Here is a 21,751-nt window from a genome sequence, read left to right as displayed (position 1 = left end):
TTTTTTTTTTTGCTGGTTCCCAACTGTGGAAAGGTTGAAAACCACTGCTCTAGAGAAAATTTCTGGAGAATAAATTTTTATGGACTATTTTTCACCCCTGGGCTTTTTCCCCAGAAAGTCTGCATTTATGTCTGGATTAGCTAGATTTCTGGCTTGTGTTTTCACATTAATTAGTAGACATCTTACACTGCAAAAACTGGGAGAAAATAGTACTGTACATTTACCAATAATATTGATGATCTGTAATGTGTATCTCAAAGGCAGAATTTAATGCCAGTAATAACTATACAATAACATTTTGAAATATGTTTCATGCATATAAACCAAGTATTCTTCAATTACTATGATCAGGTTTAGTAATAACGTATTTTTCCATGTATAAGATGCTACTTAAAAAAAAATTACTTAAAAATGAAAGTGTGTCTTATACATGGAGGGCCGCGAGCGTGCTGCGGGGGGGGGGGGGGGGGGCAGGGGAGGGGGGGGCGGTGGGCACAGGGGGGGGGTGGCGAAGCACTGTGTGCAGGCGCAGTAGTTGCTTGTTCACAGGAGATGGGTAGGAAAAGTGGGGGCGTCCTATACATGGGGGCATCTTATAGATGGAAAAATACAGTATTTGAGGTTTTTTTCAAATGTTTTGGTTCTGCCTGACTTTAATAGCAATTTCAGGAATAGCAATTCAATATTTATGGAAAAACATGTAGAAGCTAGGATATTTCATGTTTATCAGCAAAAGGATGCTGTCTTTCACTGGAATTATAGTGCTATTTGTGTGTGTGCACATGCGCATCCTAAATAGCACGAATAGCAGTTGAAACATATATATCTTTAATATTGTTCATGATGGGTTGTTCTTTCTGAAACACTGTTATGTAAAAGCAGACATCTTTGCCTTTCTGTCCACAAAATGCATATAGGTGCAAGGCCATGTCTTATGTATAGCATGGACATATGCTTAGCAAGCAAAGGTGTTCAAATGTTGTCATTTTGGAGATTGGAGATTGTATGCCAGTCTTGCACCTCCAATGAAAAGGTATTCAATGTTAACTCATATTTTCATAAAGGTACCAGCATAGGGTTTAAAACTATGGGGACTGGCATACAATAGTATGGGGGAAATACTGGGGAAAATAATGATGTACATGATTTTTAACAATACTTATCTGGATTTTTTCTTCACAATTGAATATTTCATTAGCTATCTGTAGGCACACACTGCCACATTTAGAGCAGCGAGTCTGATCTTTCTTCCCCCTTCTAAATCTTCTACAGTATAATTAGCTTGTAAATATCTTGGATCCGTAGAACTTCATTTACAAGTTAGAATATTTCACATTTTAACTGCATTTACAAGTTAGAATATTGACCTATACTGCACTATCATGTATACTTCCTTGGAAATAAGCCCCATCAGAAGAAGAACTTGCCCTTGGGTAAATATGCATAGGATTAAATTTTAGTAACTAAGAGGAATAACTTGTAAAATAATTTACTGAGGTATTAATATCCTTTATTTAGAGTAAACAACTATTGTACATTATCTGTGCTCTTTAGCAAATAAGTAATTTAGTGTCACATTGAGTGGAATTTTTCTTGGTAAAAAGGCAGGATACAAATCAGATAAATACTTTGATTTGTAACCTAGTTCCTCAGTTAAATGCAGAAAGGGATGTAGGCACATCTTTTTTCCCTTGGGCTTTTCAGTTTCTCAGGGTGACACATTATCTTTGTGCATATTGACCGGGGGTCTCTAGTAAGAATGTTCTTCAGATTCCATTTGGTTCTGAGGTGGTTTCTCTTTTACACAGCCACTTCCAAACAAAAGTCCAACAATCATTTGCAACCAACCAGCACAGATGTACAAAGTTACATTGCCAGTCAGTCCCCAGAAAGCATTGTTGAGGAGGCTCAGGGCAAGTTAACAGAATTGGAACAAAGAATCAAGGAAGCCATAGAAAAGAATGCACAGCTGCAATCCTTGGAATTGGCACATGCTGACCAGCTTACAAAGGAGAAGATTGAAGAGCTGAACAAAACCAGAGAGGAGCAAATTCAGAAGAAGCAAAAGATCCTAGAAGAACTGCAGAAAGTAGAGCGGGAGTTACAGCTGAAAACACAACAGCAATTGAAAAAGCAATATCTGGAGGTCAAAGCTCAAAGAATTCAGTTGCAGCAGCAGCAGCAGCAGCCACCTCAGCCGCCACCACCACCACCACTACCATGTCAGCACTTGGGACTGCTAACTCCTGTTGGGGTAGGAGAGCAGCTTCCTGAGGGAGACTATGCACGATTGCAGCAGGTGGACCCATACTTGCTGAAAGACGATCCCCAGCAAACTGGTACTCAGATGGGTTTTGCTCCAATTCAGCCTCTTGCAATGCCACAAGCTTTGCCTCTGTCTGCAGGTTCCTTACCTCCAGGCTCTATTGCAAATCTTACAGAACTTCAAGGTGTTATAGTTGGACAGCCAGTACTGGGCCAAGCACAACTTACAGGGTTGGGACAAGGAATTCTAACAGATGCACAGCAAGGGTTAATGGTAGCCAGCCCTGCCCAAACCCTCAATGACACACTGGATGACATCATGGCAGGTGTGTATAATTTGTTACATGCTAAAATCCCATGCTCTGGGAGTCAGATATTTTTGCTTTGATAATGAAGTTATAGTTTTGAGTTCATATGAATAATTTGTAATGATTTGTTAACCTTTTTGATTACAGCACAAGTTTCTGAAATACATGTGCAATTACAAATTTATTGAATACATCAGAATTGGAAGGAAAAAGAGGTCTATGAAAACTTGAATTAGGAAAGTAGATTAAATTCCATCTTTCCTTTATCTCAACAGAAATAGTCTGAAAAGATGATAGCCCAAAGCTAGTAATTCCAGTGCATACCTCCAAAGTGTTGTGAAAGCAGCAGGGGTTTCACTTCAGTTCTGTCCCCATTCCATAGATAAAGTTGAATGGGAAAGACTTTTTGAGTGGATCTTCATCTGTGTGAATAGATTCTGGGTTTTAAGCTTGTATTTCCAGGTTGACCCAAATTCAAGGGATTTTTCTTTTATTTGCCTGAATATAAGCTTGTCACAGCATACATACATAGGTCAGACTCCAGGTGGGGCCAGGATTTATCTAGGCATTTGCAACTAGAAAACTTACTCTGATACACACTTTCTGTGTGTGGTGACAGGCAGAGATGAGACCCTCTTTCACTGTTATCATCACCAACTTTTGAAAGATACCTGGTGCAGCTTGTTTGACAATTGACAATTATTTATTCCCTGCTCTTTAGTTCAGAGACTTGCAGAGCAGCTTAAAGCTGGTTGGTTTCAGTATAAGTCAAAGTTTCACTTCCTTCTTGCATCTGCTGCAGGCCTTATATTTTATTTTGACAGCCCTAGTCAACCTGCTTTCTTACATGGGTCTCTAAACCATTAATCTGAGTCTATGAGCAAATAGTTTCCAGAGAGTTCTGAGACAGGACTGTGGGTCTAAGATTATGTGAGGGTAGACAGTCTAGCAAATCCACAACATGACCAGGGACCTGTGCTTTTGAAAGTACAGGAGTGATTAAGAACTTACTTTGTACAAAGAAGTTCAGGGCTGTTCATAAACTTTCTTTAGCACTGCTAATTTTCCTTACCTGATATTCAAATCGCTTGCTTTGTGAAATCAACCATCCTGAATCAGGGTTTGAGCAGTTACTGGTGTTATTATTGCCAAGTGTTTTCTCCATAGTCATAAGCATGCACTGATATAAAATTTATCTTCATTATAGGACAAAAATAAGAGATGACAGCATGCTAATTCAGTTCAGTCTATGAAAGATAGTGAGATTTTCATATTCTATAGCTAAGTTAAGGCTTGTTTCAGTGTGTATCAGATTATTGTAATGCACAGAATAAAGATGAAAACTCTTAACTTTGAATTTGCTATTTTTTTGTCCTCAGTCATGTTCTTGGTTCTTGATTTCCCCCCACTTCTGCCACTACATTGGACAATAGGGAGTACTTAGTGGAGTTCCCATTTAACAAAATTACATTAATTTGGCAAATTGTCTCGTGGATCAAATATTCTGAACACAGTTCCCTGAATTAAGGCATTTCTCTTGCTCTCTTCATGAGTACTCTGATATAAAATTGCAACTTTGATGATCTTGTGTCAAACTGTTGAGTAAATATAGCAATATCTTGCAACAGATATAGCTATTGATGTATTAATGAAAGATTGAATGACTGATAGGTTCTGACAATCCAACCCACTTTGTTTTACTGGTTCTAAACTATGATCTCTCACTTTACAAGTTGTAGATAGTCCTATGTTGATGTAATGCGTCCATTTTTTGAGAAACCTTTACTTAAGAACAGCTTTTATCAGAGGTACTAAATTCCACACCAGAGTTAGTTACTAATAGTCTAAGTTTCAGGGTGTTTTTAGGGTGCAATGCAATCTGCTTCCCCATATAATTTCTTGGCTCCATTTTTGTCCTCACAAGAATGGGAAAATGTATTTTCTCTTGGACATAGATTAAGCCTGAAGAATACCTTTGTTGGTTCTTGTTTGATATGTTGTGACTCCTTAATGCAAGTTTTTATTAAAATATACAGAAACATCAAAAAGTACTGTTGAATAAGCACAGTTGTTCTCTTCAATAGCAGTGAATGGAAGAGCATCTGCAGTGTCAAACACCCCTACCCATAGCATTGCAACGTCTGTTTCTCAGCCTCAGACACCAGCTCCGAGTCCTATCATTTCTCCTTCAACCATGCTACCTGTCTACCCTGCCATAGATATTGATGCACAGGTAAGCCTGTCTTTGCTGGTAAGCCTGCATCATCATTCTATTTAGAAACCAAAAAACAAAACACCAAAACAAAAATGGAAGTGTTTGTATTCAAGGTGAGACTTTTAAGGAGAATCACTTTTATATATAAGTGCTCTGAAAGACTGAGATACTTACTGTAGACTGCTGAGGGTCTTGCTTGTTTAAATACAACTATTGTATACCATACAATTGCTGAAACTCTTTGATTGGTTCATAACAATTATATTTTAGATAATTTTGAATATACTTCAAAATATTTTCTTTATTGAGAAAAAAGCAGAGTAAAGATCTAGTACAATTGCTGTTTCCAGAAAAGTGAAATTTGACGCTTTCTTTTAAAAAACATCTGTTAAAGATTTCAATCATAATACGGAGGCACAATCTCTGTGTAAAGCTGGGCCTTTTCCCACTGATTTCTGGATGTCAAATGGCCAAACTAAGAGGAGGAGGAATTAGACATTTGGGCCCAGTGTGTGAAGACAAAGGCTAGGTTCAGAAATAATGCTAATTCTGATTTAGTGTTATGAAAATAAGTAGCTCTGAGCTCTAGCTCATATGCTCCCATTTCCTCTTCAGCTGCATGCTTCTAGAAATGGTTGTGAACAAAACACATTTTCCTGTTATATCTGGATACAGGAAACTGGTTTGAACTTAACCAGATAAATTACATGAACAAATAAACCACAATCAAACTGTGTGTTCAGAAACTGGCTTGTTATTTAAATGCTAGAATAAACTTCAAGTTCCAAAGGGAAGCATTTGTTCAGAATGTCAGCTAAAAATTTTGAACATGAAAGAGGGGATGGAAAGAAGAATGGAGCGCACAGGATACTGGGTCTGACTTATTATTTAGTATTAATTTCTTTTGAAATGAAAATTTTAGGAAAATATCAGGCATTATGTTTCTAGATTTGGGGCACAATCTTATTACCCTTGTGGAAGATGCCTATAAACCTCTGAACTCACAGGGGTATGAACACCCCAAGAGAGGCACTGCTGTGGCAAACTGCTGCTGCTGAACCTCACTCAGTACATTTTATTTAGGCAGTCATTTTGACTGTCTAAATTGAGAACTGATGAGGTAAAAGGAGAGAGGGAGGAGTGCCAGTTGGAATTGTCACAACTCTGCAGCCCCAGCTCCCTTCCCTCCATGACCCCAGGACATCCCATTTTTCCTCTCCCGAGGCCCAGTTGCAACCTCAGAAGGGGGCTGCTGTTTTGGTTCGTTCTAACTGGCTGTGAGACAACAGGGCGAAGGCTTAGCCTTTGGACCACAAGCTCAGACTATGGTCTCCCAGACAGTGCCAGTGTCTTTTAATAATCCTTTGGAAGTAAATAGATTCCTGAGCTGTGCCAGTCATTTACAAAGCTTCATCTCACTCAGAGTGTGTAATATCTAATACTATTTAGATATTATTTAATAATGTTTGTTATAGCTGTTATATATTGTACATTTGCTAAAATCAACACACAATCTTGATTTATAAAGAAAACCATTAATAGTGTTTATTTTCTAGACTGAAAGTAACCACGATACTGCACTGACTCTTGCTTGTGCTGGTGGACATGAAGAACTGGTACAGACGCTCCTAGAGAGGGGAGCTAATATTGAACACAGGGACAAAAAGGGTGAGCACCTTTTGATAAAATGGTTAGACTAACAGTTTTCTGCTACCTACAGGTTTTCACAATCCCATGGAAATAGATTGAGGAGTTATTCCCATCCAAAGTCTACTCCAACTAATACGCGAATCTTACATTTTCTAGGAAAGTGTGGTCAGTGTGTGTGTGTGTGTGTGTGTGTACTTTTTCTTTAGATGTGAGGATCAAAACCAAAATTAAAACAAAAAAGAAAAAAATGATATTTTTAATAACAAGGCATGTAAATCTATTACAATGAATATATATATAGGATATGATTATGCATATTTAATATATAGCAAGATGTACTACATTTTAAAGATAATTTTGTACAAACTTAAAGAAAGATAGCCCAAATATACATATATTTATTATTTGTAAATTACAACTAAAAACTACCTGTTTGAAAAATGAAAGTTTCATCAAATCTTGTGCCCATTCTTGTGTTTCAGGTGGCTGTTTTCCTTCCAATGTATATTTTATTTATCAAAAGGGTATGGAAAACCCATTTATGTTGACAATGTTAATTTCAAATGTTAAGTCTGAAGAGTCAGGGAGTTAGTTTAGAGGGTATGTGTATCTGTAAATATTAAAGAATGTTGCATCACAAAAGTTATTAAAATTATTACCTCCTCCAAAAATGAAGCAGCCAGCAGGTACTGCCAAAACCTATGAATAAGAGAAATGTGAGTTGCATTGCACGTCCAGCAAGTTGCTGATTTAACTAAGGTCCTAAACTGTTGTGGCATCTTATATACCTGGAACATACATTTTTGATAGATTAAATATAACCTAAGAACTCAATACTCCTTCTGAAATGAATGCCAACAAAGTACTGCATTGATTGGGCAAAGTAGGGTGTTCCAATTGATTATTTCATTCTTGATTAAGATCCTGAGTATTATATTTGTTCACCAATAATCATTATTTATACCCATGGATTATGAGCTGGTGTAGCTGTTACCTTTCAATCAGTATTTCCAATAATAAAGGGGGCTGTGAAGCTGTTAAAAGTGTCAAGGTCAAACCTGAGTTCTAACAGCTGTATACATATATATTCAGCTGTAGTTGGCAGATCATGTTTTTTGTGCAGAACAGAGAATAGCAGGACTTCTTCATCGTGGTCTCTGTGCATCACACATATGGGTGCTGCGCCAGGAATTCCAAACATAAATCAAGGATCAGTGGAGAAAATGGCCATCCTTACCTCAAGTTAAAAAAATGCCAAAAAACCATTGGTTGTGGCTTTAGCTTTCAGGGCAACCCCACTTCTGAAAATTCTGCAAGCAAACCAAAATTTCACAATGTAGCCAAAGTAAATTTCCAATGAATTTAGTCAAAAGACATCTTCATCCAAAGAAAGAATGACAGCTGTATCAGGGACTACCATTGTAATAATTTCTTGTAGTCTGTTAGCCAAAATTGTAATTTAATATTTTAGAGAACTAAAGTTTGTTGACAGTTAGAACAGTAATTATGATCTCTGTCAGGTTTAGGGTTACAGCAATATAAGCATTGTTAAGTCCTGACAAAAGGGAACCCAATTCAGAAATGGAATTATACATATAGTAGAACTTAGGAATTAAAATGCTAGAAAATGTTTTAAATTTCTCAGTGGGACATAGAATCATATAATAGTAGAGTTGGAAGGGGCCATGAAGGCCATCGAGTCCCAACCCCCTGCTGTTGCAGGACAGCACGTTACACGATCCCACTCAGATGGTTGGCCAATTTCTTTTTGAATGTCTCTAGTGTGGGAGAGCCCACCATCTCTCTAGGCAGCTGGTTCCACTGTTTTATTGCTCTGACAGTGAGGAAGCTTTTCCTGATGTGCAGCCTGAATCTGGGTTGCCGCAACTTGAATTGGCATTAGTATAAGAAGAGATCTTGATCTTCCTCTTTGTGGCAGCCTTTTATAGAGGGATATAATATCCCCCTCAGTCTTCTCTTCTCAAAGCTGAACATGCCCAGTTCCTTCAGTCTCTCCTCATAGGGCAGTGTTTCCAAACCCTGGATCATTTTTGTTGCCCTCCACTGGATGCTTTCTAATTTACCTGTATCTTCCTTAAATCTTGGTGCCCAGAACTGGACACAGTAATCCAGGTGAGGTCTGACTAGTGAAGAGTATATGACTACTCGTGATTTGGAAGTAATACTTCTGTTAATGCATCCCAAAATAGCATTTGCCCTTTTGGCGGCTGCATCACATTGTTGGCTCATGTTTAGCCTATTGTCCACAATTACTCCACAATCTTTTTCTTGTTCAATTCTGTTGAGCCACGTATTCCCCATCTTGTATCGATGCATTTGGTTTCTTTTTCCTAGGTGAAGGACTTGGCACTTGCCCTTATTGAATGTCATGCTGTTGCTTTCAGCCCAGTGTTCAAGTTTATCAGAATCGCCCTGGATCTTCATTCTGTCTTCTAGGGTGTTCGCTATTCCGCCCAGTTTTGTATCATCTGCAAATTTGATTATCTTTCCTTGTACTTGCTCATCTAAATCATTAATAAAGATGTTGAAGAGCACAGGGCCCAGGACCGAACCCTGCGGCACCCCACTAGTTACTTCCATCCAATTTGAGAAGGTGCCATTGATGAGCACTCTGTGACCGATTTAGCAGCCAGTTTTGGATCCACCTAATAGTTTTTCCATCTAGTCCAGTTTTTGCTAATTTGCTTATCAGAATGTCACGTGGCACTATGTTGAAAGCTTTGCTAAAGTCTAGGTAGATTATGTCCACAGTGTTCCCTTTGTCCATTTAGGAGGTTACCCAGTCAAAAAATGAGATTAATTAGTCTGACAGGATTTATCTTTGATAAATCCATGCTGGCTTCTATTAATTACTGCATTTTCTTCATGATGCTTGCAGATGAATTTTTAAATAATTTTCTCCAGAATTTTTCCAGGGATTGATGTCAGCCTAACTGGTCTATAGTTCCCAGGTTCATCTTTTTTCCCTTTTTGAAGATAGGAACAACATTAACCCTTCTCCAGTCGTCTGGCACTTCTCCTGTTTTCCAAGATTTATTGACGATGATAGCCAGTGGTTCTGAGAGTTCCTCCACTAGCACTTTTATGACTCTGGGATGAAATTCATCGGGCCCTGGAGATTTGATTTGGACTGCCCTCTCTCACTTCCAGCTTGAACTTCCTTTTGATTGCAGATATCCTTGTGGGAGAAGACTGAGGCAAAGTAGCAACTGAGCGCCTCTGCCTTTTCTTTGTTGTCTGTTATCACTCTGCCATCCGTTTTAAGTAGCGGGACACCCTGAGTGTTCTGGATGTATCTGAAGAAGGCTTTCTTGTTGTGCTTTGCATCCCTTGCTATTGTTAGGTCATTTCCTGCTTTAGTCTTCCTGGTGGTATTCCTGCAATTCCTTGCTGTTTGTTCATATTCTTCTTTTGTGGCCTGGCCCTGCTTCCACTCCCTGTACATGTTCTTTTTTTCTTTCAGGCTGTCACTTAACCTTTTGTGGAGCCATGTGGGCTTCCTCTGCTGTCTTCCACACTTTTTCTTGATGGAAATGTTTGTAGTTGTGCTTGGAGAATCTTCTTTTTCAAGATATCCCACCCCTTTTGGACACCTTTCCCCTTACGGGTGTGTTGCCATGGCACTTCTCTTATCATTTTTCTGAATTTGTTAAAGTTAGCTTTCTTAAAATCCAGGATGCTTGTTTAGCTCTAGTTACCCTTTGTCTCCTTTATAATTAAGAATTCTAGTATCGCATGTTCACTTTCCCCCAGAGTTCCCACGATTGTTATTTTGTCCAGCCCATCCCTGTTCGTTAGTATTAAATCTAGTATATCTGATCCTCTCATACCTTCCTCTACTTTCTGCTGGAGAAAGTTGTCGGCAACACATGTCCACCTCCCTTTTTGTCCTTTCTGTTTTTCTTCAACAGGTTATAACCATCAGTTGTAGAGTTCCAGTCATGTGGGTCATCCCACCAAGTTTCCATTATTCTATAAAATCATAATTGCCCTCATGTACTATGAGCTCAAGTTCGTGTTGCTTGGTCCCCATAGTCTGGGCATTTGTGTAGAGGCATCGAAGTTCATTCTAGCTGTGCCCTGGTTTTCTTTCTACATAGTTTGGGAGACTGGTGCTGGGCCCTGCTTGAAGTTCTTTCTCTGTTGAAATATATAAGTCTTTGCCAGGAGATGGTATGCCATGCTGCACATCTCCCTACCCTATAGGTTTTAGTTTAAAGCTCTCCTGATGAAGTTTTTCATGTAGTGGCCAAACATTTGCTTCCCGTTCTTTGGGAGGTGCAGCCCACCATTTGCCAGTGGTCCATCTTCCACGAAGCTTAGCTTGTGGTCCCAGAATCCAAATCTCTCTTTACAGCACCACCATCGTAGCCAGTCATTCATTTGAAGGATTTTTCTTTCCCTAACAGTTCCTCTACCACATACTGGTAGGGTTGAGGAGAATACTATCTGGGCTCCAGGATTTTTTTATTTTCATCCCCATCCTGTCCTGGCCATGAAACTGCTCTCAGTGACATCAGTCTTCCTAGGACACCTGCTCCCAGGTTTACCTTTAATGGAGAGGGCTTCTTCAGTACCTGAACTGATGAGAGGCTAGACACCATCCAAAAAGGCCCACACGGTGACCAAGATGTGCTTCATAATGCTGCTGCTGCAGCAACAGACACATAAGAGGACCCTCACACTAACCTTGGAACCAATATTCTCATTCCACTTTCCAGCATCCAGCTGCTCAGCCAAGATGGAGAGATACGATCTCCCAGTTCCAGCAGCAGCAGAAGAGGGTTGACCTGATTAAAGGCAGCCTTTACTAGTGTAGCCTATAGGCCCCCACATGCAGATTTGGTTTGACAGGCATCTCTCCATCTATCTTCTCACTTGGGAAGCCATAACATTTGGGTCCTGTATGTGTGTGTGTCTGTCTGTCTGTGTGTCTGTCTGTCTGTCTGAGAGAAAGAAAAAAATATAGTCAGTAAACCTTAAGAGATGCCTATTTGTTTGTCTGTTTTTCAGGATTTACTCCCCTTATTTTGGCTGCTACAGCTGGTCATGTTGGTGTTGTTGAGATCTTGTTAGACAATGGTGCAGATATTGAAGCTCAGTCTGAGAGAACCAAGGACACCCCATTATCTTTAGCTTGTTCTGGAGGAAGACAGGAGGTAAAATAGACACTACTTATTTTCATATACTAACTGCAAGTTTATAGATTTGATCTTTAACCCTAATCACTAATTCACGGAAGCTTGTTCAAGTTATTTCAAGGAAACTTCTATGTAAGTGTATTCTAGATAAGTAAATTGGGTAGTGCCTAAGCACATTTCAAGCACTATTGAAATTAGTGGGTCATTTGAAATATCACCTTTAAGACAAATGTTTAGAATCATTCTGTGTGTGCATGTACAGCTTTTTTGGATGCAATGCTCTATGTATAGATCAGACTAAGATTTATTCAAACAAACTAGTTCAGTGTATTGTAATTTGGATTTGTACAGTAAGTGTAGTTTAACCCAGGAACAGATAATCTTAAGGGGCAGAAGCACATTTAGAATGAGAAGCTCTCCTGGGCACAATCATAAAATGCCTGCTATAGATTGATATAGCTAGGTTTAAAGGACAAGTGACTTGAGTGGAGGCATTCATGGGAGATTAAGACAGAAGCAGCTAGGGGCTTCCACTTAGCTTTGAAGCAATCTCAGCTACCAGTAAGAATGCATAAAATATTATTTAAATAAAAATTGAGAGGAATATGATGTCTTGAACACCAAAGAATGTGTTTTAGGTGCCCTGGGGTATTATATTGCCTGCCACAAGTTTAAAGTAACCAGAGTTGCCCCAAATGTAGATGTAATAGAAAACTGATTAGTTTTAAAAGCTGGTGTTTTTGGTTTTCTCCCTGTGGTCACATCATTGTGTGAATCTGATGTTTATTCATCTTGATCCATAGGTTAACACTGTGCATGCATCAGGCCATGGCATTAAAATAAAATTCATCACTGAAGTTGTATCACTTAACTGTAGTTAATTTTTCTTAATGACCATTAAGTGTTATAATAGGGCCTGACTAGTCCAGGATCTTGTTCCTACAGTAATCAGCCAGAGGCCTGCAGAAGATCCAAAGCAGGACATGATAGTCCTAGTATCTTCCCACTCACAGTTTCACAGTACTGATAATTAATATATGGAACAGGAAGTGATATATCCCTTTCATGATTCATAGCCACCCTTCATGTTTATCTGCTCTCCAGAATCTCAGGTTGATTAAGGAAGAATCCAGTTATCCATCATGCTTAGTTGTGCATTAGGATTTGCCTGGGTACTCAGATTTTCCTCAGTACTATGCAATTTAAATAAAATAAAATAAAATAAAATAAAATAGTAAGGGTGTTTACTAACTAAGATTGTGGCTATGATTCAGACAACTTTATGACTATTTCCATATGTTCACTGTTTCTCAAGTGGTTTCTGGCAAGTTAATTTGGAACAATTTAAAAATGGTTTGCAAAGTGGCAATTGGAGCTAGTGTTGCAAGAAGTAAAGAAGAGTGACTTTCTGAGTATTCCAAAGCCCCTGGGTATTCCTCTCGAAGTTCTCATGGTTGTTTTCAATGTTTATAAAGTGGAAACTAAAAAATTAATTTTTGCAGCAGCGAATTTCAGCTTCTGAAATGCAAGTAGTTTTTAAATGCAATTTGAACATGGATATTACATAATTTTACTAGTACTGAATGCAGTGAAACAAACATTTCAATTCTTTTCTTTAATGAGAATTTCTTTCATGGAAGCCAGTTTTGCTGGGTTTATTGCTTACCAAGAAGATACCTCTAGAATTTTGTCAGCCATAGACCTTCTTTCAGCTTTGAATTTGCTAAGTTCTAAGGGAAATCATTTCTACTAGTAAAGCTAGTTGGAGAACTATATACCTTTGCTGTACCTGGAGGGCTAACATGGTACACCATGGCATGAGCCTTATGGAAAATTTTGAATTAAAATGTTCCTATACAAATTAGGCTAATTTGCATAGTATTGTTGTATTGAAAATTTTCAGTTTGCATCAGATATTTTTTGGTTTATATTGGAAGATCACTAGCGTGATCTAATTTATCATTTTTAATAAATGCAAGTATTTGTTCTGAAATATTGGGAAAGTAATTTGATTTAAATGTTATGTATTTTTATTGAAATAATTCTAAAACTATAAAGACAATAGCATGTAAGAAAGGTAAGACAATACTGAAAACTGTTGACAAATGAATCCAACCTGTTGGGAATGAGAAAGACAGTTGCTCTTGGCTCGCATTCTTAAGGCCCGCTGATTGGGAATCAGAGGAGGAGGAGGAAGCTGGAGGGGACCTTGGAATGTGTGCCAATTCCAGAAGTTGAGATGAGAGAAGTGGAGGTGCTTATCTCAAGGCCATACTCCTCAGGAGCACAGGCAGCCTCTCAAAATAACCAAGATGTACAGCTAGCAGAGCAGGCTTGGAAGAGGGGAAATTCTCAGAGAAAGACAAAGCAGTTATGGCTCTCGACCCCATAACACAACGTCAGCAGAGAAAGGCAGCCCAATTAGTCAATCGGCGTGCAGAGAGAAGGCATGCTCATTTCCAAAAGTTCCCTCCCAAAGGAGAGTTCCTAGAAGTAAATGCTAGATTGGGTGGGCACACTATTCTGTGCATGCTCCAGGAGTCATTCTGTGTGTTTATGCTTCTGGAAAACACTTTATTAATGGTTAATAAAGAACATTTTACAAGAAGGTTCTGTGGATTTAAATATGCAAAGGGAGAAACCCTCCCTTACTGATGCAAGCTTTAGCAGCTTTTTGTTCTCCAGCTATATTGGACTGTAATTCTCAGCAGCTTGACTGACTAGGGATGCTAAAATTTGTAGTGTGGCACAACTGGACAGTGATAGGCTGGGGGAAGGCTTCACTAATTAATATTACCTTCCCAAAGAAGTAGGCGTGATACATTGGCAACCACTCAAGCAAGTGTTCAACTCTTCTACAGAGGTTTTTGGGGTATTTTCAGTTCTTCATTGTGGTCTCTGTTCATCACACATATGGGTGATGTGCCTGTGCAGTGCCTTGTTTGGGAAGATTACTCTAGCTTTGTTTATAACTTTCCACAGGAGCCCCACCCCTCCCCCTCCCCCCCTATACAAGATGGGCTCCCACCTTTTCATCAGTCCACTTTCAACCGCCGTTTGCAAAGTGCATCAGGTTCTCTAGCATTCCTTAACTTTTCTCATGCCTCAGAACTTCTCACAATTTCCTGTCATTTAATCACTTCATCTTTGATCTCTTATCTCTCATTTTCCTTTCCTCACTTTATCTTCTTTACCCCTCCTCCCCCAAGCTCATGTCTCCTCACCAAACTAACTAACTTAAAAGCCCCACCTATCGTCTTCTCTCTAAATCCCTTCTGGCTGACCCAGTGTTGCTGAGCGAACCGGCTTTTTAGAAAGTGTGCCGGTTGTGGTGTCAAAATTGCTGTCTTCCAACAGTCACTCCAGCCTTCTATCCATCACCCTCTATGGACATTGAAAGGGCTTTACATATTCTCAACTTTCACCAAACACTAGCTTTCTACCGATCACGAACAAAATCCGTACAGAAGACAAAATGTCTATTTATCAAATATGCTAACCATTGTAAGGGGGATCCAGTGAGTCCTCAGTACTTGGCACATTGGATCGTAAATACCATCAAGCTGGGTTACAAACTATCTTCTTTAGACTTTCCTGACCAACCTTGGGCCCATTCAGCGAGAGCAGTCTCAACATCTATGGCCCTTCATGCAGGCATCCCAATTGAGGACCTCTGCAGGGCAGGAACATGGTCCAAACCGTCAACGTTGGTTCAGTGTGAGAACTGGATATGTGGGAGCTAAAAAACACTGTTGATTTGGGAGCTGTGCTGTCTTCCATCTTGCACTGACATACCTTCACCTAGTGACTCTTCAGAAGTGCACTCGAACACTGATACATGCATGATGTTGGACTCATACATTAATGGACAGATGTGTTTGCAGATCATAGACAACTGTAACTTAATAAACTGTCTCCATATATTGATGAATGAGTGCTATATGACAGGCCATAGGTGAGAAGTCAGGTCTACTACTTGTCCTATGGCAATCTATATGTTAACATACCGACATCTCTCACCTCCATGGAGGAATGCTAATCACCCATATGTGTGATGCACAGAGACGATGATGAAGAAATACAGGTTGCATTTTGAGTGGTCACCTGCGCTTTCATACAACCCTCCCACCGGCCCCACATTGGTGTTGGTGACTCTATAAAGATACTGCATGCAGCCTTTACATACTAACATTTCTTGGGTGATACACAGATGGCAAATGATGGTCTCCAGTGAAACTGAGAAAATGGCAGGAGCCCACCAATTATATAGGGGAAGGGAGGGGGCAAGGCTTCCATGGAAAGTTCTAGGCTAAGCTAGAGAAATCTTCCCGAATAGAGCACTGCACAGTCACAGCACCCATATGTGTGAATGCACGGATGACCACTCGAAGAACTACAGTTACAGGTATGCAACCTGCATTAACATTCTGACATAACCACATGGTCAGAATCATGTATTTTGCCTGGAGTGACATTAAAAAATATGGAAGTTGCAGTGAATATCCTGTTCTATGCTGCTAAGCTGAGAGGGACACTGACTATAGCTTATGTTCATGACTAGAGTGCTAATCACTTCTTGACTAACTGTTGTTATAATAATTCAGGTGGTGGAACTCCTGCTAGCTCGCGGTGCAAACAAAGAGCACAGAAATGTTTCTGATTACACACCTCTAAGCTTGGCTGCATCCGGTGGTTACGTGAATATCATCAAAATACTATTGAATGCTGGTGCAGAGATAAATTCAAGGCAAGTTCCCTTTTTACATTTGTTTCATACTTAATTTTCTTTATCTCCAAAAACATGGGAGAAGTTAAGGTCTACAATCAAGTCTTAGAAAGAGCCTTCTCCTTTCCCTTTGAGCCAGACATTTTACTTTATTGGAGCGTTTATTTATTTGTTTGGCCAAACGACACTGAAATTCTTTCCAACTTGGATATACTTTTCTGTTCAGACCAAACAGATTTCTTGGTGCCTACATCAGATTTGTAGCTACTGCAGGAGTAAAAGAATGTGGCTAGATCTTTCCATTCCATATGGCAGAGTTAGAACCAGGGACCAGCACTCATGGGTTCTAGCTGGTAGGGTCAGTGCTCACATCCTTGTACCCCTACTCATATGTTAGCATGCTTGGAATAATAGTCCAATTTCTTTTCTCTGAAATAGATGATATAAAACCCGCATACCACAACCCAGATTTGGGAGTCTTTCCTATTTTCATGCAAGTTTGAAAATTAATATGCCAAACATTTTCTTGCCATATTAAATTTGTATTTTCCTATTTACATTAGTAAAAGCATTGATAAAACATGCCTTTATGTTAATTCTGTCAAAGACTTAACATAAGTAGATTTGGTTTAAAGAAATGACTAAGGGAGTGATCCTGTGGAGAAAAAAGAGGTGATGATGCTCCGATGCTCCTGCTGCTATGCCAGGTGTCTACAAAGAACTGCTCTGTAAATTATCTGTTTAAGGAAAGAATTCAGCTCTCATTGAGGAAGGCTAAGAAATCAGAGTCAAATAAGAGAATGAGTAGAAGTCTCCCAATACTCAATAGATATCTTCTGTTGGTGGAGGCAGTTGCCATCAGTCTCCTTGCTTCTTGTCTGTTTTAAAGGTAAACTAATTCACAACATCAAAGCAACATTTGGGGGTGCAAGAGAGATGCATTTGGCCCCATGTTTGGCTCATTTTTCATCTCAGTCCACCCTTGCCTAGATGGCTGAAAAGTTCATTTCAGTGGCTGTTGGTGCACAGGCTATTGATGCACTCTTCCATCACCTGCACCTACAGCAGCAGTTTTTTCTTGCCCAGTCATCCTCTTTTTTGTCTTCTCCCTCCTCTTGGGCCAGGTAAGTACACTGCTGCCCTTTAGGTACAGGAGACTCTAGCTTTCCTTCTAAGAGTTCAGAATGAATATTCTACATAGATGAGTGTTGGCCCCATCTTCCATTCTGGGAAATTCTATTCACATATTTGTAAATTCCTCAGAATTTTTTCTCAGCCTGCTCGTGGTGTCATCCTACAGACTGTCACTGAGTTTCCATTCTAACCCCTTGGTGCCTCCTTCCTAAAATGTTGACATTCAAAGCAAGAGATGGATGCCTTTATCACAGAGCCACTTCAATAAAAAAGAACTCTGCATTTTTCCCCAGGACAGAATGGTCCATCTTTCCCACCAGTACCTTTTCTTCCTTCCACAGAGCTTAAGAACACATGTTGTTCTTATTCTACTGTCCTTAGGGAAGAGAGTTTGAAAAGCTATCAATTACTCCATAGACAGAACCAAGCCTGTTTGCATGTTCATCTATTGCTTGCCTGTTACCTTTGACTGGTTACCCATTCTGTCCAGTTTTTTTGGGAGTGTGCAACTATCCTTTGTAGCTTCTGGGATCCCTGTGAGAACAATGTAGGACTATCAGCATTTACTTTTACTACCTAAATCAAAAAGCATTAAAATAGAAGGACTGATTACCTGATAATTTAAAAATAATTACCTGATTTTTAAAAATAACTTTTTCAGGTGCTATCTGTATATAATTGCAGCCATCATTTGATGTATCTGTCATGTTGTCACAACCTGTGTTCAGGTGTGTAAAGACTTTGATACTATAGAAATGAGTAGATATGAATATAACTAAAATATAATACATGTTCATTTGGTTTTAGAACTGGTAGCAAGTTGGGCATCTCTCCATTAATGTTAGCAGCCATGAATGGTCATACTGCTGCTGTTAAGCTGCTCTTGGACATGGGTTCTGATATTAATGCACAGATAGAGACCAACAGGAATACTGCCTTGACACTGGCCTGTTTTCAAGGAAGAACTGAAGTGGTTAGCCTTCTCCTTGACAGAAAAGCTAATGTCGAGCACAGAGCTAAGGTAAGGTATATATCTTCAGCTTACGTTTATTAGTATTTTTCACACTCAAGTTACCCAAACTTCATAGTATGCACTTAGCTTTATCTTTCTGTGCAGCTGATCTTCAGCATAGGGTCAGAGTTCAAAGATCATTATAAACTATATTTTGGATGGTTAATTGTTTTTCTGTCTTTTTGGTATTGAGGATTGGGTTATGTTAACCAGAAAGTGTGGGGAAGAGATGGAAGAATGGGGCTGGGGAGAGGTACTCTATTTCTCTTCTGAATAGCAGAGGTAAAAGGTATCAAAGGATGCGGGCTTAGATGGCTGAGTGCTGCCTGCTGTTCTGGGTCTTTTCACACCCATATCTCTTTCTGTGGTATTCATTTCATTTTTCATTTATCGATTTCTTGACCACCCAATAACCAAAGCTCTCTGGGGAGTTCAGAAATACTAAAATCTTAAAAAACATAGTATAAAAACTATTTACACACAAACACATGAACAGACAGTGTGCATATACACATGCCTAAGAACTTTTATACAGTAAGAAAATCCAGAATTTGATTAAAACCTTTTAATAGGCTATCAAGTGCTTCATAGTACATGATAATCTTAACCAGTTGTCAAAATATAGTTCCAGTCAGGTATCAGCTCCTTCCCCTCTTTGCGTGTACTGTTGTTAAAATGCTACATCAGTCTCCATTCAAGTCATTAGCATCTAGGTTTCAGTTGATCTGTATTAGAGACTTGGTAGAGAGAAGCAGGGGGAAAGCAATACCCTGTCTCAAATGTGCCCGGTTGCATTCTAGATTCACCACCAAGATAGTTGAAAAGGGTGGCTGCTGGAGTTACTGTTAATTCACAAAGATATCAAAGATACCAGTCCCTCATTAGATGTTCATCTCCAAGGGAGGGTGGCCAGAATTGGGAAAGTTTCCTCCTCCATGATATAAATCAATCTCTACAATCTTCCTATCTGGTAGATGATATACCTATTACCCCTCAGTTTTGTTGTGGTCCCCTCAATATCTTTCTGCCTATGCCACAAGTAAACAAGCTTTTGCAGGGTTTCCACTGCAGAGAGCCCAATTTGCTGAAAGTAAGCAAGGAAGCCTGGAATTACCATTTCTGAGTGAGAAGAGCCTTTCCTGTTTGTCATTCATCAGTGAGAATGCTGAGAAGAACATTCAGACTCTTCTCCAACATACTCCCAACATAGCTGAAGTCATTACCGGTTGCTTAGACAAGTTCTAATGCATCCAGTAGAAAAGGTTGAGAGATCTCAGGGAAAGAGAATCATATAGACAAGCCTTCTTGAAGTAGGCTTTTCCCTCTTGGGTTATTTTCATAGACCTTTGTCCAGAGCTGTGAAGAATCTTCAGCTTGAATTTCCTAGGATGCACAAAGGTCTACTTCCCACCAGACAACAAAACCATCTGAAATTGCATCAGCCTTCCCTTCATTCTCCCATCTGTTCCTCCTTCCTCCCTGTCTTCCTTCAGCCATTTTCTGTGGAATATGCTGAACTCCTCCAAAATCTAGCTTTAACACTGTTTCTGTGACAAATTTTACCTGTTCCTTGAGGTTTGGTACGAGATCCCCAAGACACAGATGCATTTGGAGCATGCAGAGCATTCCTACCTTCTGAGACCAAATTGCCAGTAACTCCAACATGGCAAGAGGGTTAGAGCTCATTTCATTCAGGTTTTGATGCCTCAGCTATAGCATTCAGACCTATGGGCTCTTTTCATATGGGCCAACAAACAGCTCAGCAATGGTCAGTTAGACAAGAACACCAGAGATTGATTGATTGATTGATTGATTGATTTGTGATATTTATATGCCATCCTATTGCAAAAGCCTCAGGACAGCTTATATAAATAAAATACTGTTATAAAATAAGTTAAATATGTTAAATATTTAACATAAATATGTTAAATAAAATACTTTAAATTATTTAAAGCTTTAGTATGCCGTCCTATTATACAAGATCTCAGGGCGGCTTACAATATTTAAAAAGACAATTAAAACAACAATTTCAATAAATAATAAAACAGAATATTTAAAAAGACAATTTAAACAACAATTTCAATAAATAAACAGAACAAAACAATAAATCACGAAACAAACAGAGCGACTAAACTTAAAAAACTATTAAAGTTTTAAATACTGTTTAAATAAAAAGGTTTTGGCCTTGCACTGAAAATAGTATAAACTTGGCATACTAATTTGCTGAAGAAATCCTGTACCTTGGCATTCCTGGGTGATACCAGATTCTTTACAAGAAGAAGCAAGATTAATGACCTAGCATATGGTCTCCAGAAAGTAGTTTTGGCTATGGAACTTAGGCAGCAATGCAAAGTTGAAAGTCAATCTGACCAGCACTCATTTTGTGGGTAAGCGTTTCTTTGGCGATCCACTAGAGGCAGTGTTAAAGACAGAGAAGTTTCTCCCAAACCTCTGTAGAGAAGATACGTGCCTTCTAAACCATCCAGGAATTTTAGCTCCTTCTATCCTGTCAAGCAGTCTTCAACAAAGTTCAAAGCTAGATGGCAATAACAGAAGAAGTACAAATTTCTACAAAAAACCTATTTCTGCATGACAATTCTCAGAATTCCACAGGTATTGCAATGAGGGGATGCCTCCTATGCCCTGGGACTATGTTGGCCCACACAGCTAATTGGTGAGTTACAGAAATGGTCACTGAGGCTGCAAGAGAATGCCAAAAGATGGGTTTTTTTAGCTCCAGGTAAGGCACTCCAGACCAAGAGGATATCAAGCTCAAGATGGAATTCCTCCATTCACTTCTGGGGTCTTTCAGATAATGACATCTAATTCAACAGACTTTGCTAAAGCTGACCACATATATTCCAGTCAGGAAGATATTTCCCTGTTTCTGTTATGGGTAGCAACAGTTTCCATTTTTTCCTGTCACTTCAGGTTTTCTTCTTCCCTTAGGGGAATTGTGTCGATCAGGGCATTGGCATGTTGGCTTCACATATAGCCTGTCTTACCTACAGTTTGTAGACAGGTTTTGTGCAGATTTCATTCTGCAGATTTCATTCCGCAGACCTTTTTGCTTGGGTTCCAACTACCAATCATCAGTGGGTGATACTGAAGCTTGCAGTATTCATGCTAGTGAATTGGTATCTGGTTCTGCACAGCTTTACAGTGCTACATAAAGGATTCTTTTAGAATGGGTGCTGCCACTTGAGCCTAGGATCTTTGTTGTTGTTTACCCGGGTGCTAAGGGGATGAATAAAGTCTTCTGTAGCTTTAGGTAGGTTA

General features: G+C 39.3%; 1 protein-coding gene across 8 annotated transcripts in view; it reads left to right on the top strand.

The window, feature by feature from the left end:
- ANKRD17 (ankyrin repeat domain 17) overlaps positions 1 to 21,751 on the top strand; it is a 161,796-nt gene that overhangs the window by 49,954 nt on the left and 90,091 nt on the right. For 5 of the 8 annotated variants that reach the window (XM_044447258.1, XM_044447254.1, XM_044447256.1 and 2 more), the window contains exons 15-20: positions 1,809 to 2,591; positions 4,658 to 4,806; positions 6,345 to 6,456; positions 11,473 to 11,618; positions 16,205 to 16,347; positions 18,268 to 18,481. In XM_044447258.1, coding sequence (XP_044303193.1) covers positions 1,809 to 2,591; positions 4,658 to 4,806; positions 6,345 to 6,456; positions 11,473 to 11,618; positions 16,205 to 16,347; positions 18,268 to 18,481 — 1,547 coding nt within the window. The remainder of the gene's footprint in view (positions 1 to 1,808; positions 2,592 to 4,657; positions 4,807 to 6,344; positions 6,457 to 11,472; positions 11,619 to 16,204; positions 16,348 to 18,267; positions 18,482 to 21,751) is intronic. The other 3 variants (XM_044447261.1, XM_044447255.1, XM_044447260.1) reach the window with 2 other exon arrangements.

This window comes from Varanus komodoensis, unplaced genomic scaffold, assembly GCF_004798865.1.
Source record: "Varanus komodoensis strain SLA01 unplaced genomic scaffold, ASM479886v1 scaffold51, whole genome shotgun sequence".
Lineage (NCBI taxonomy): Eukaryota > Metazoa > Chordata > Lepidosauria > Squamata > Varanidae > Varanus > Varanus komodoensis.
This window is presented reverse-complemented; position numbering and strand designations above follow the sequence as displayed.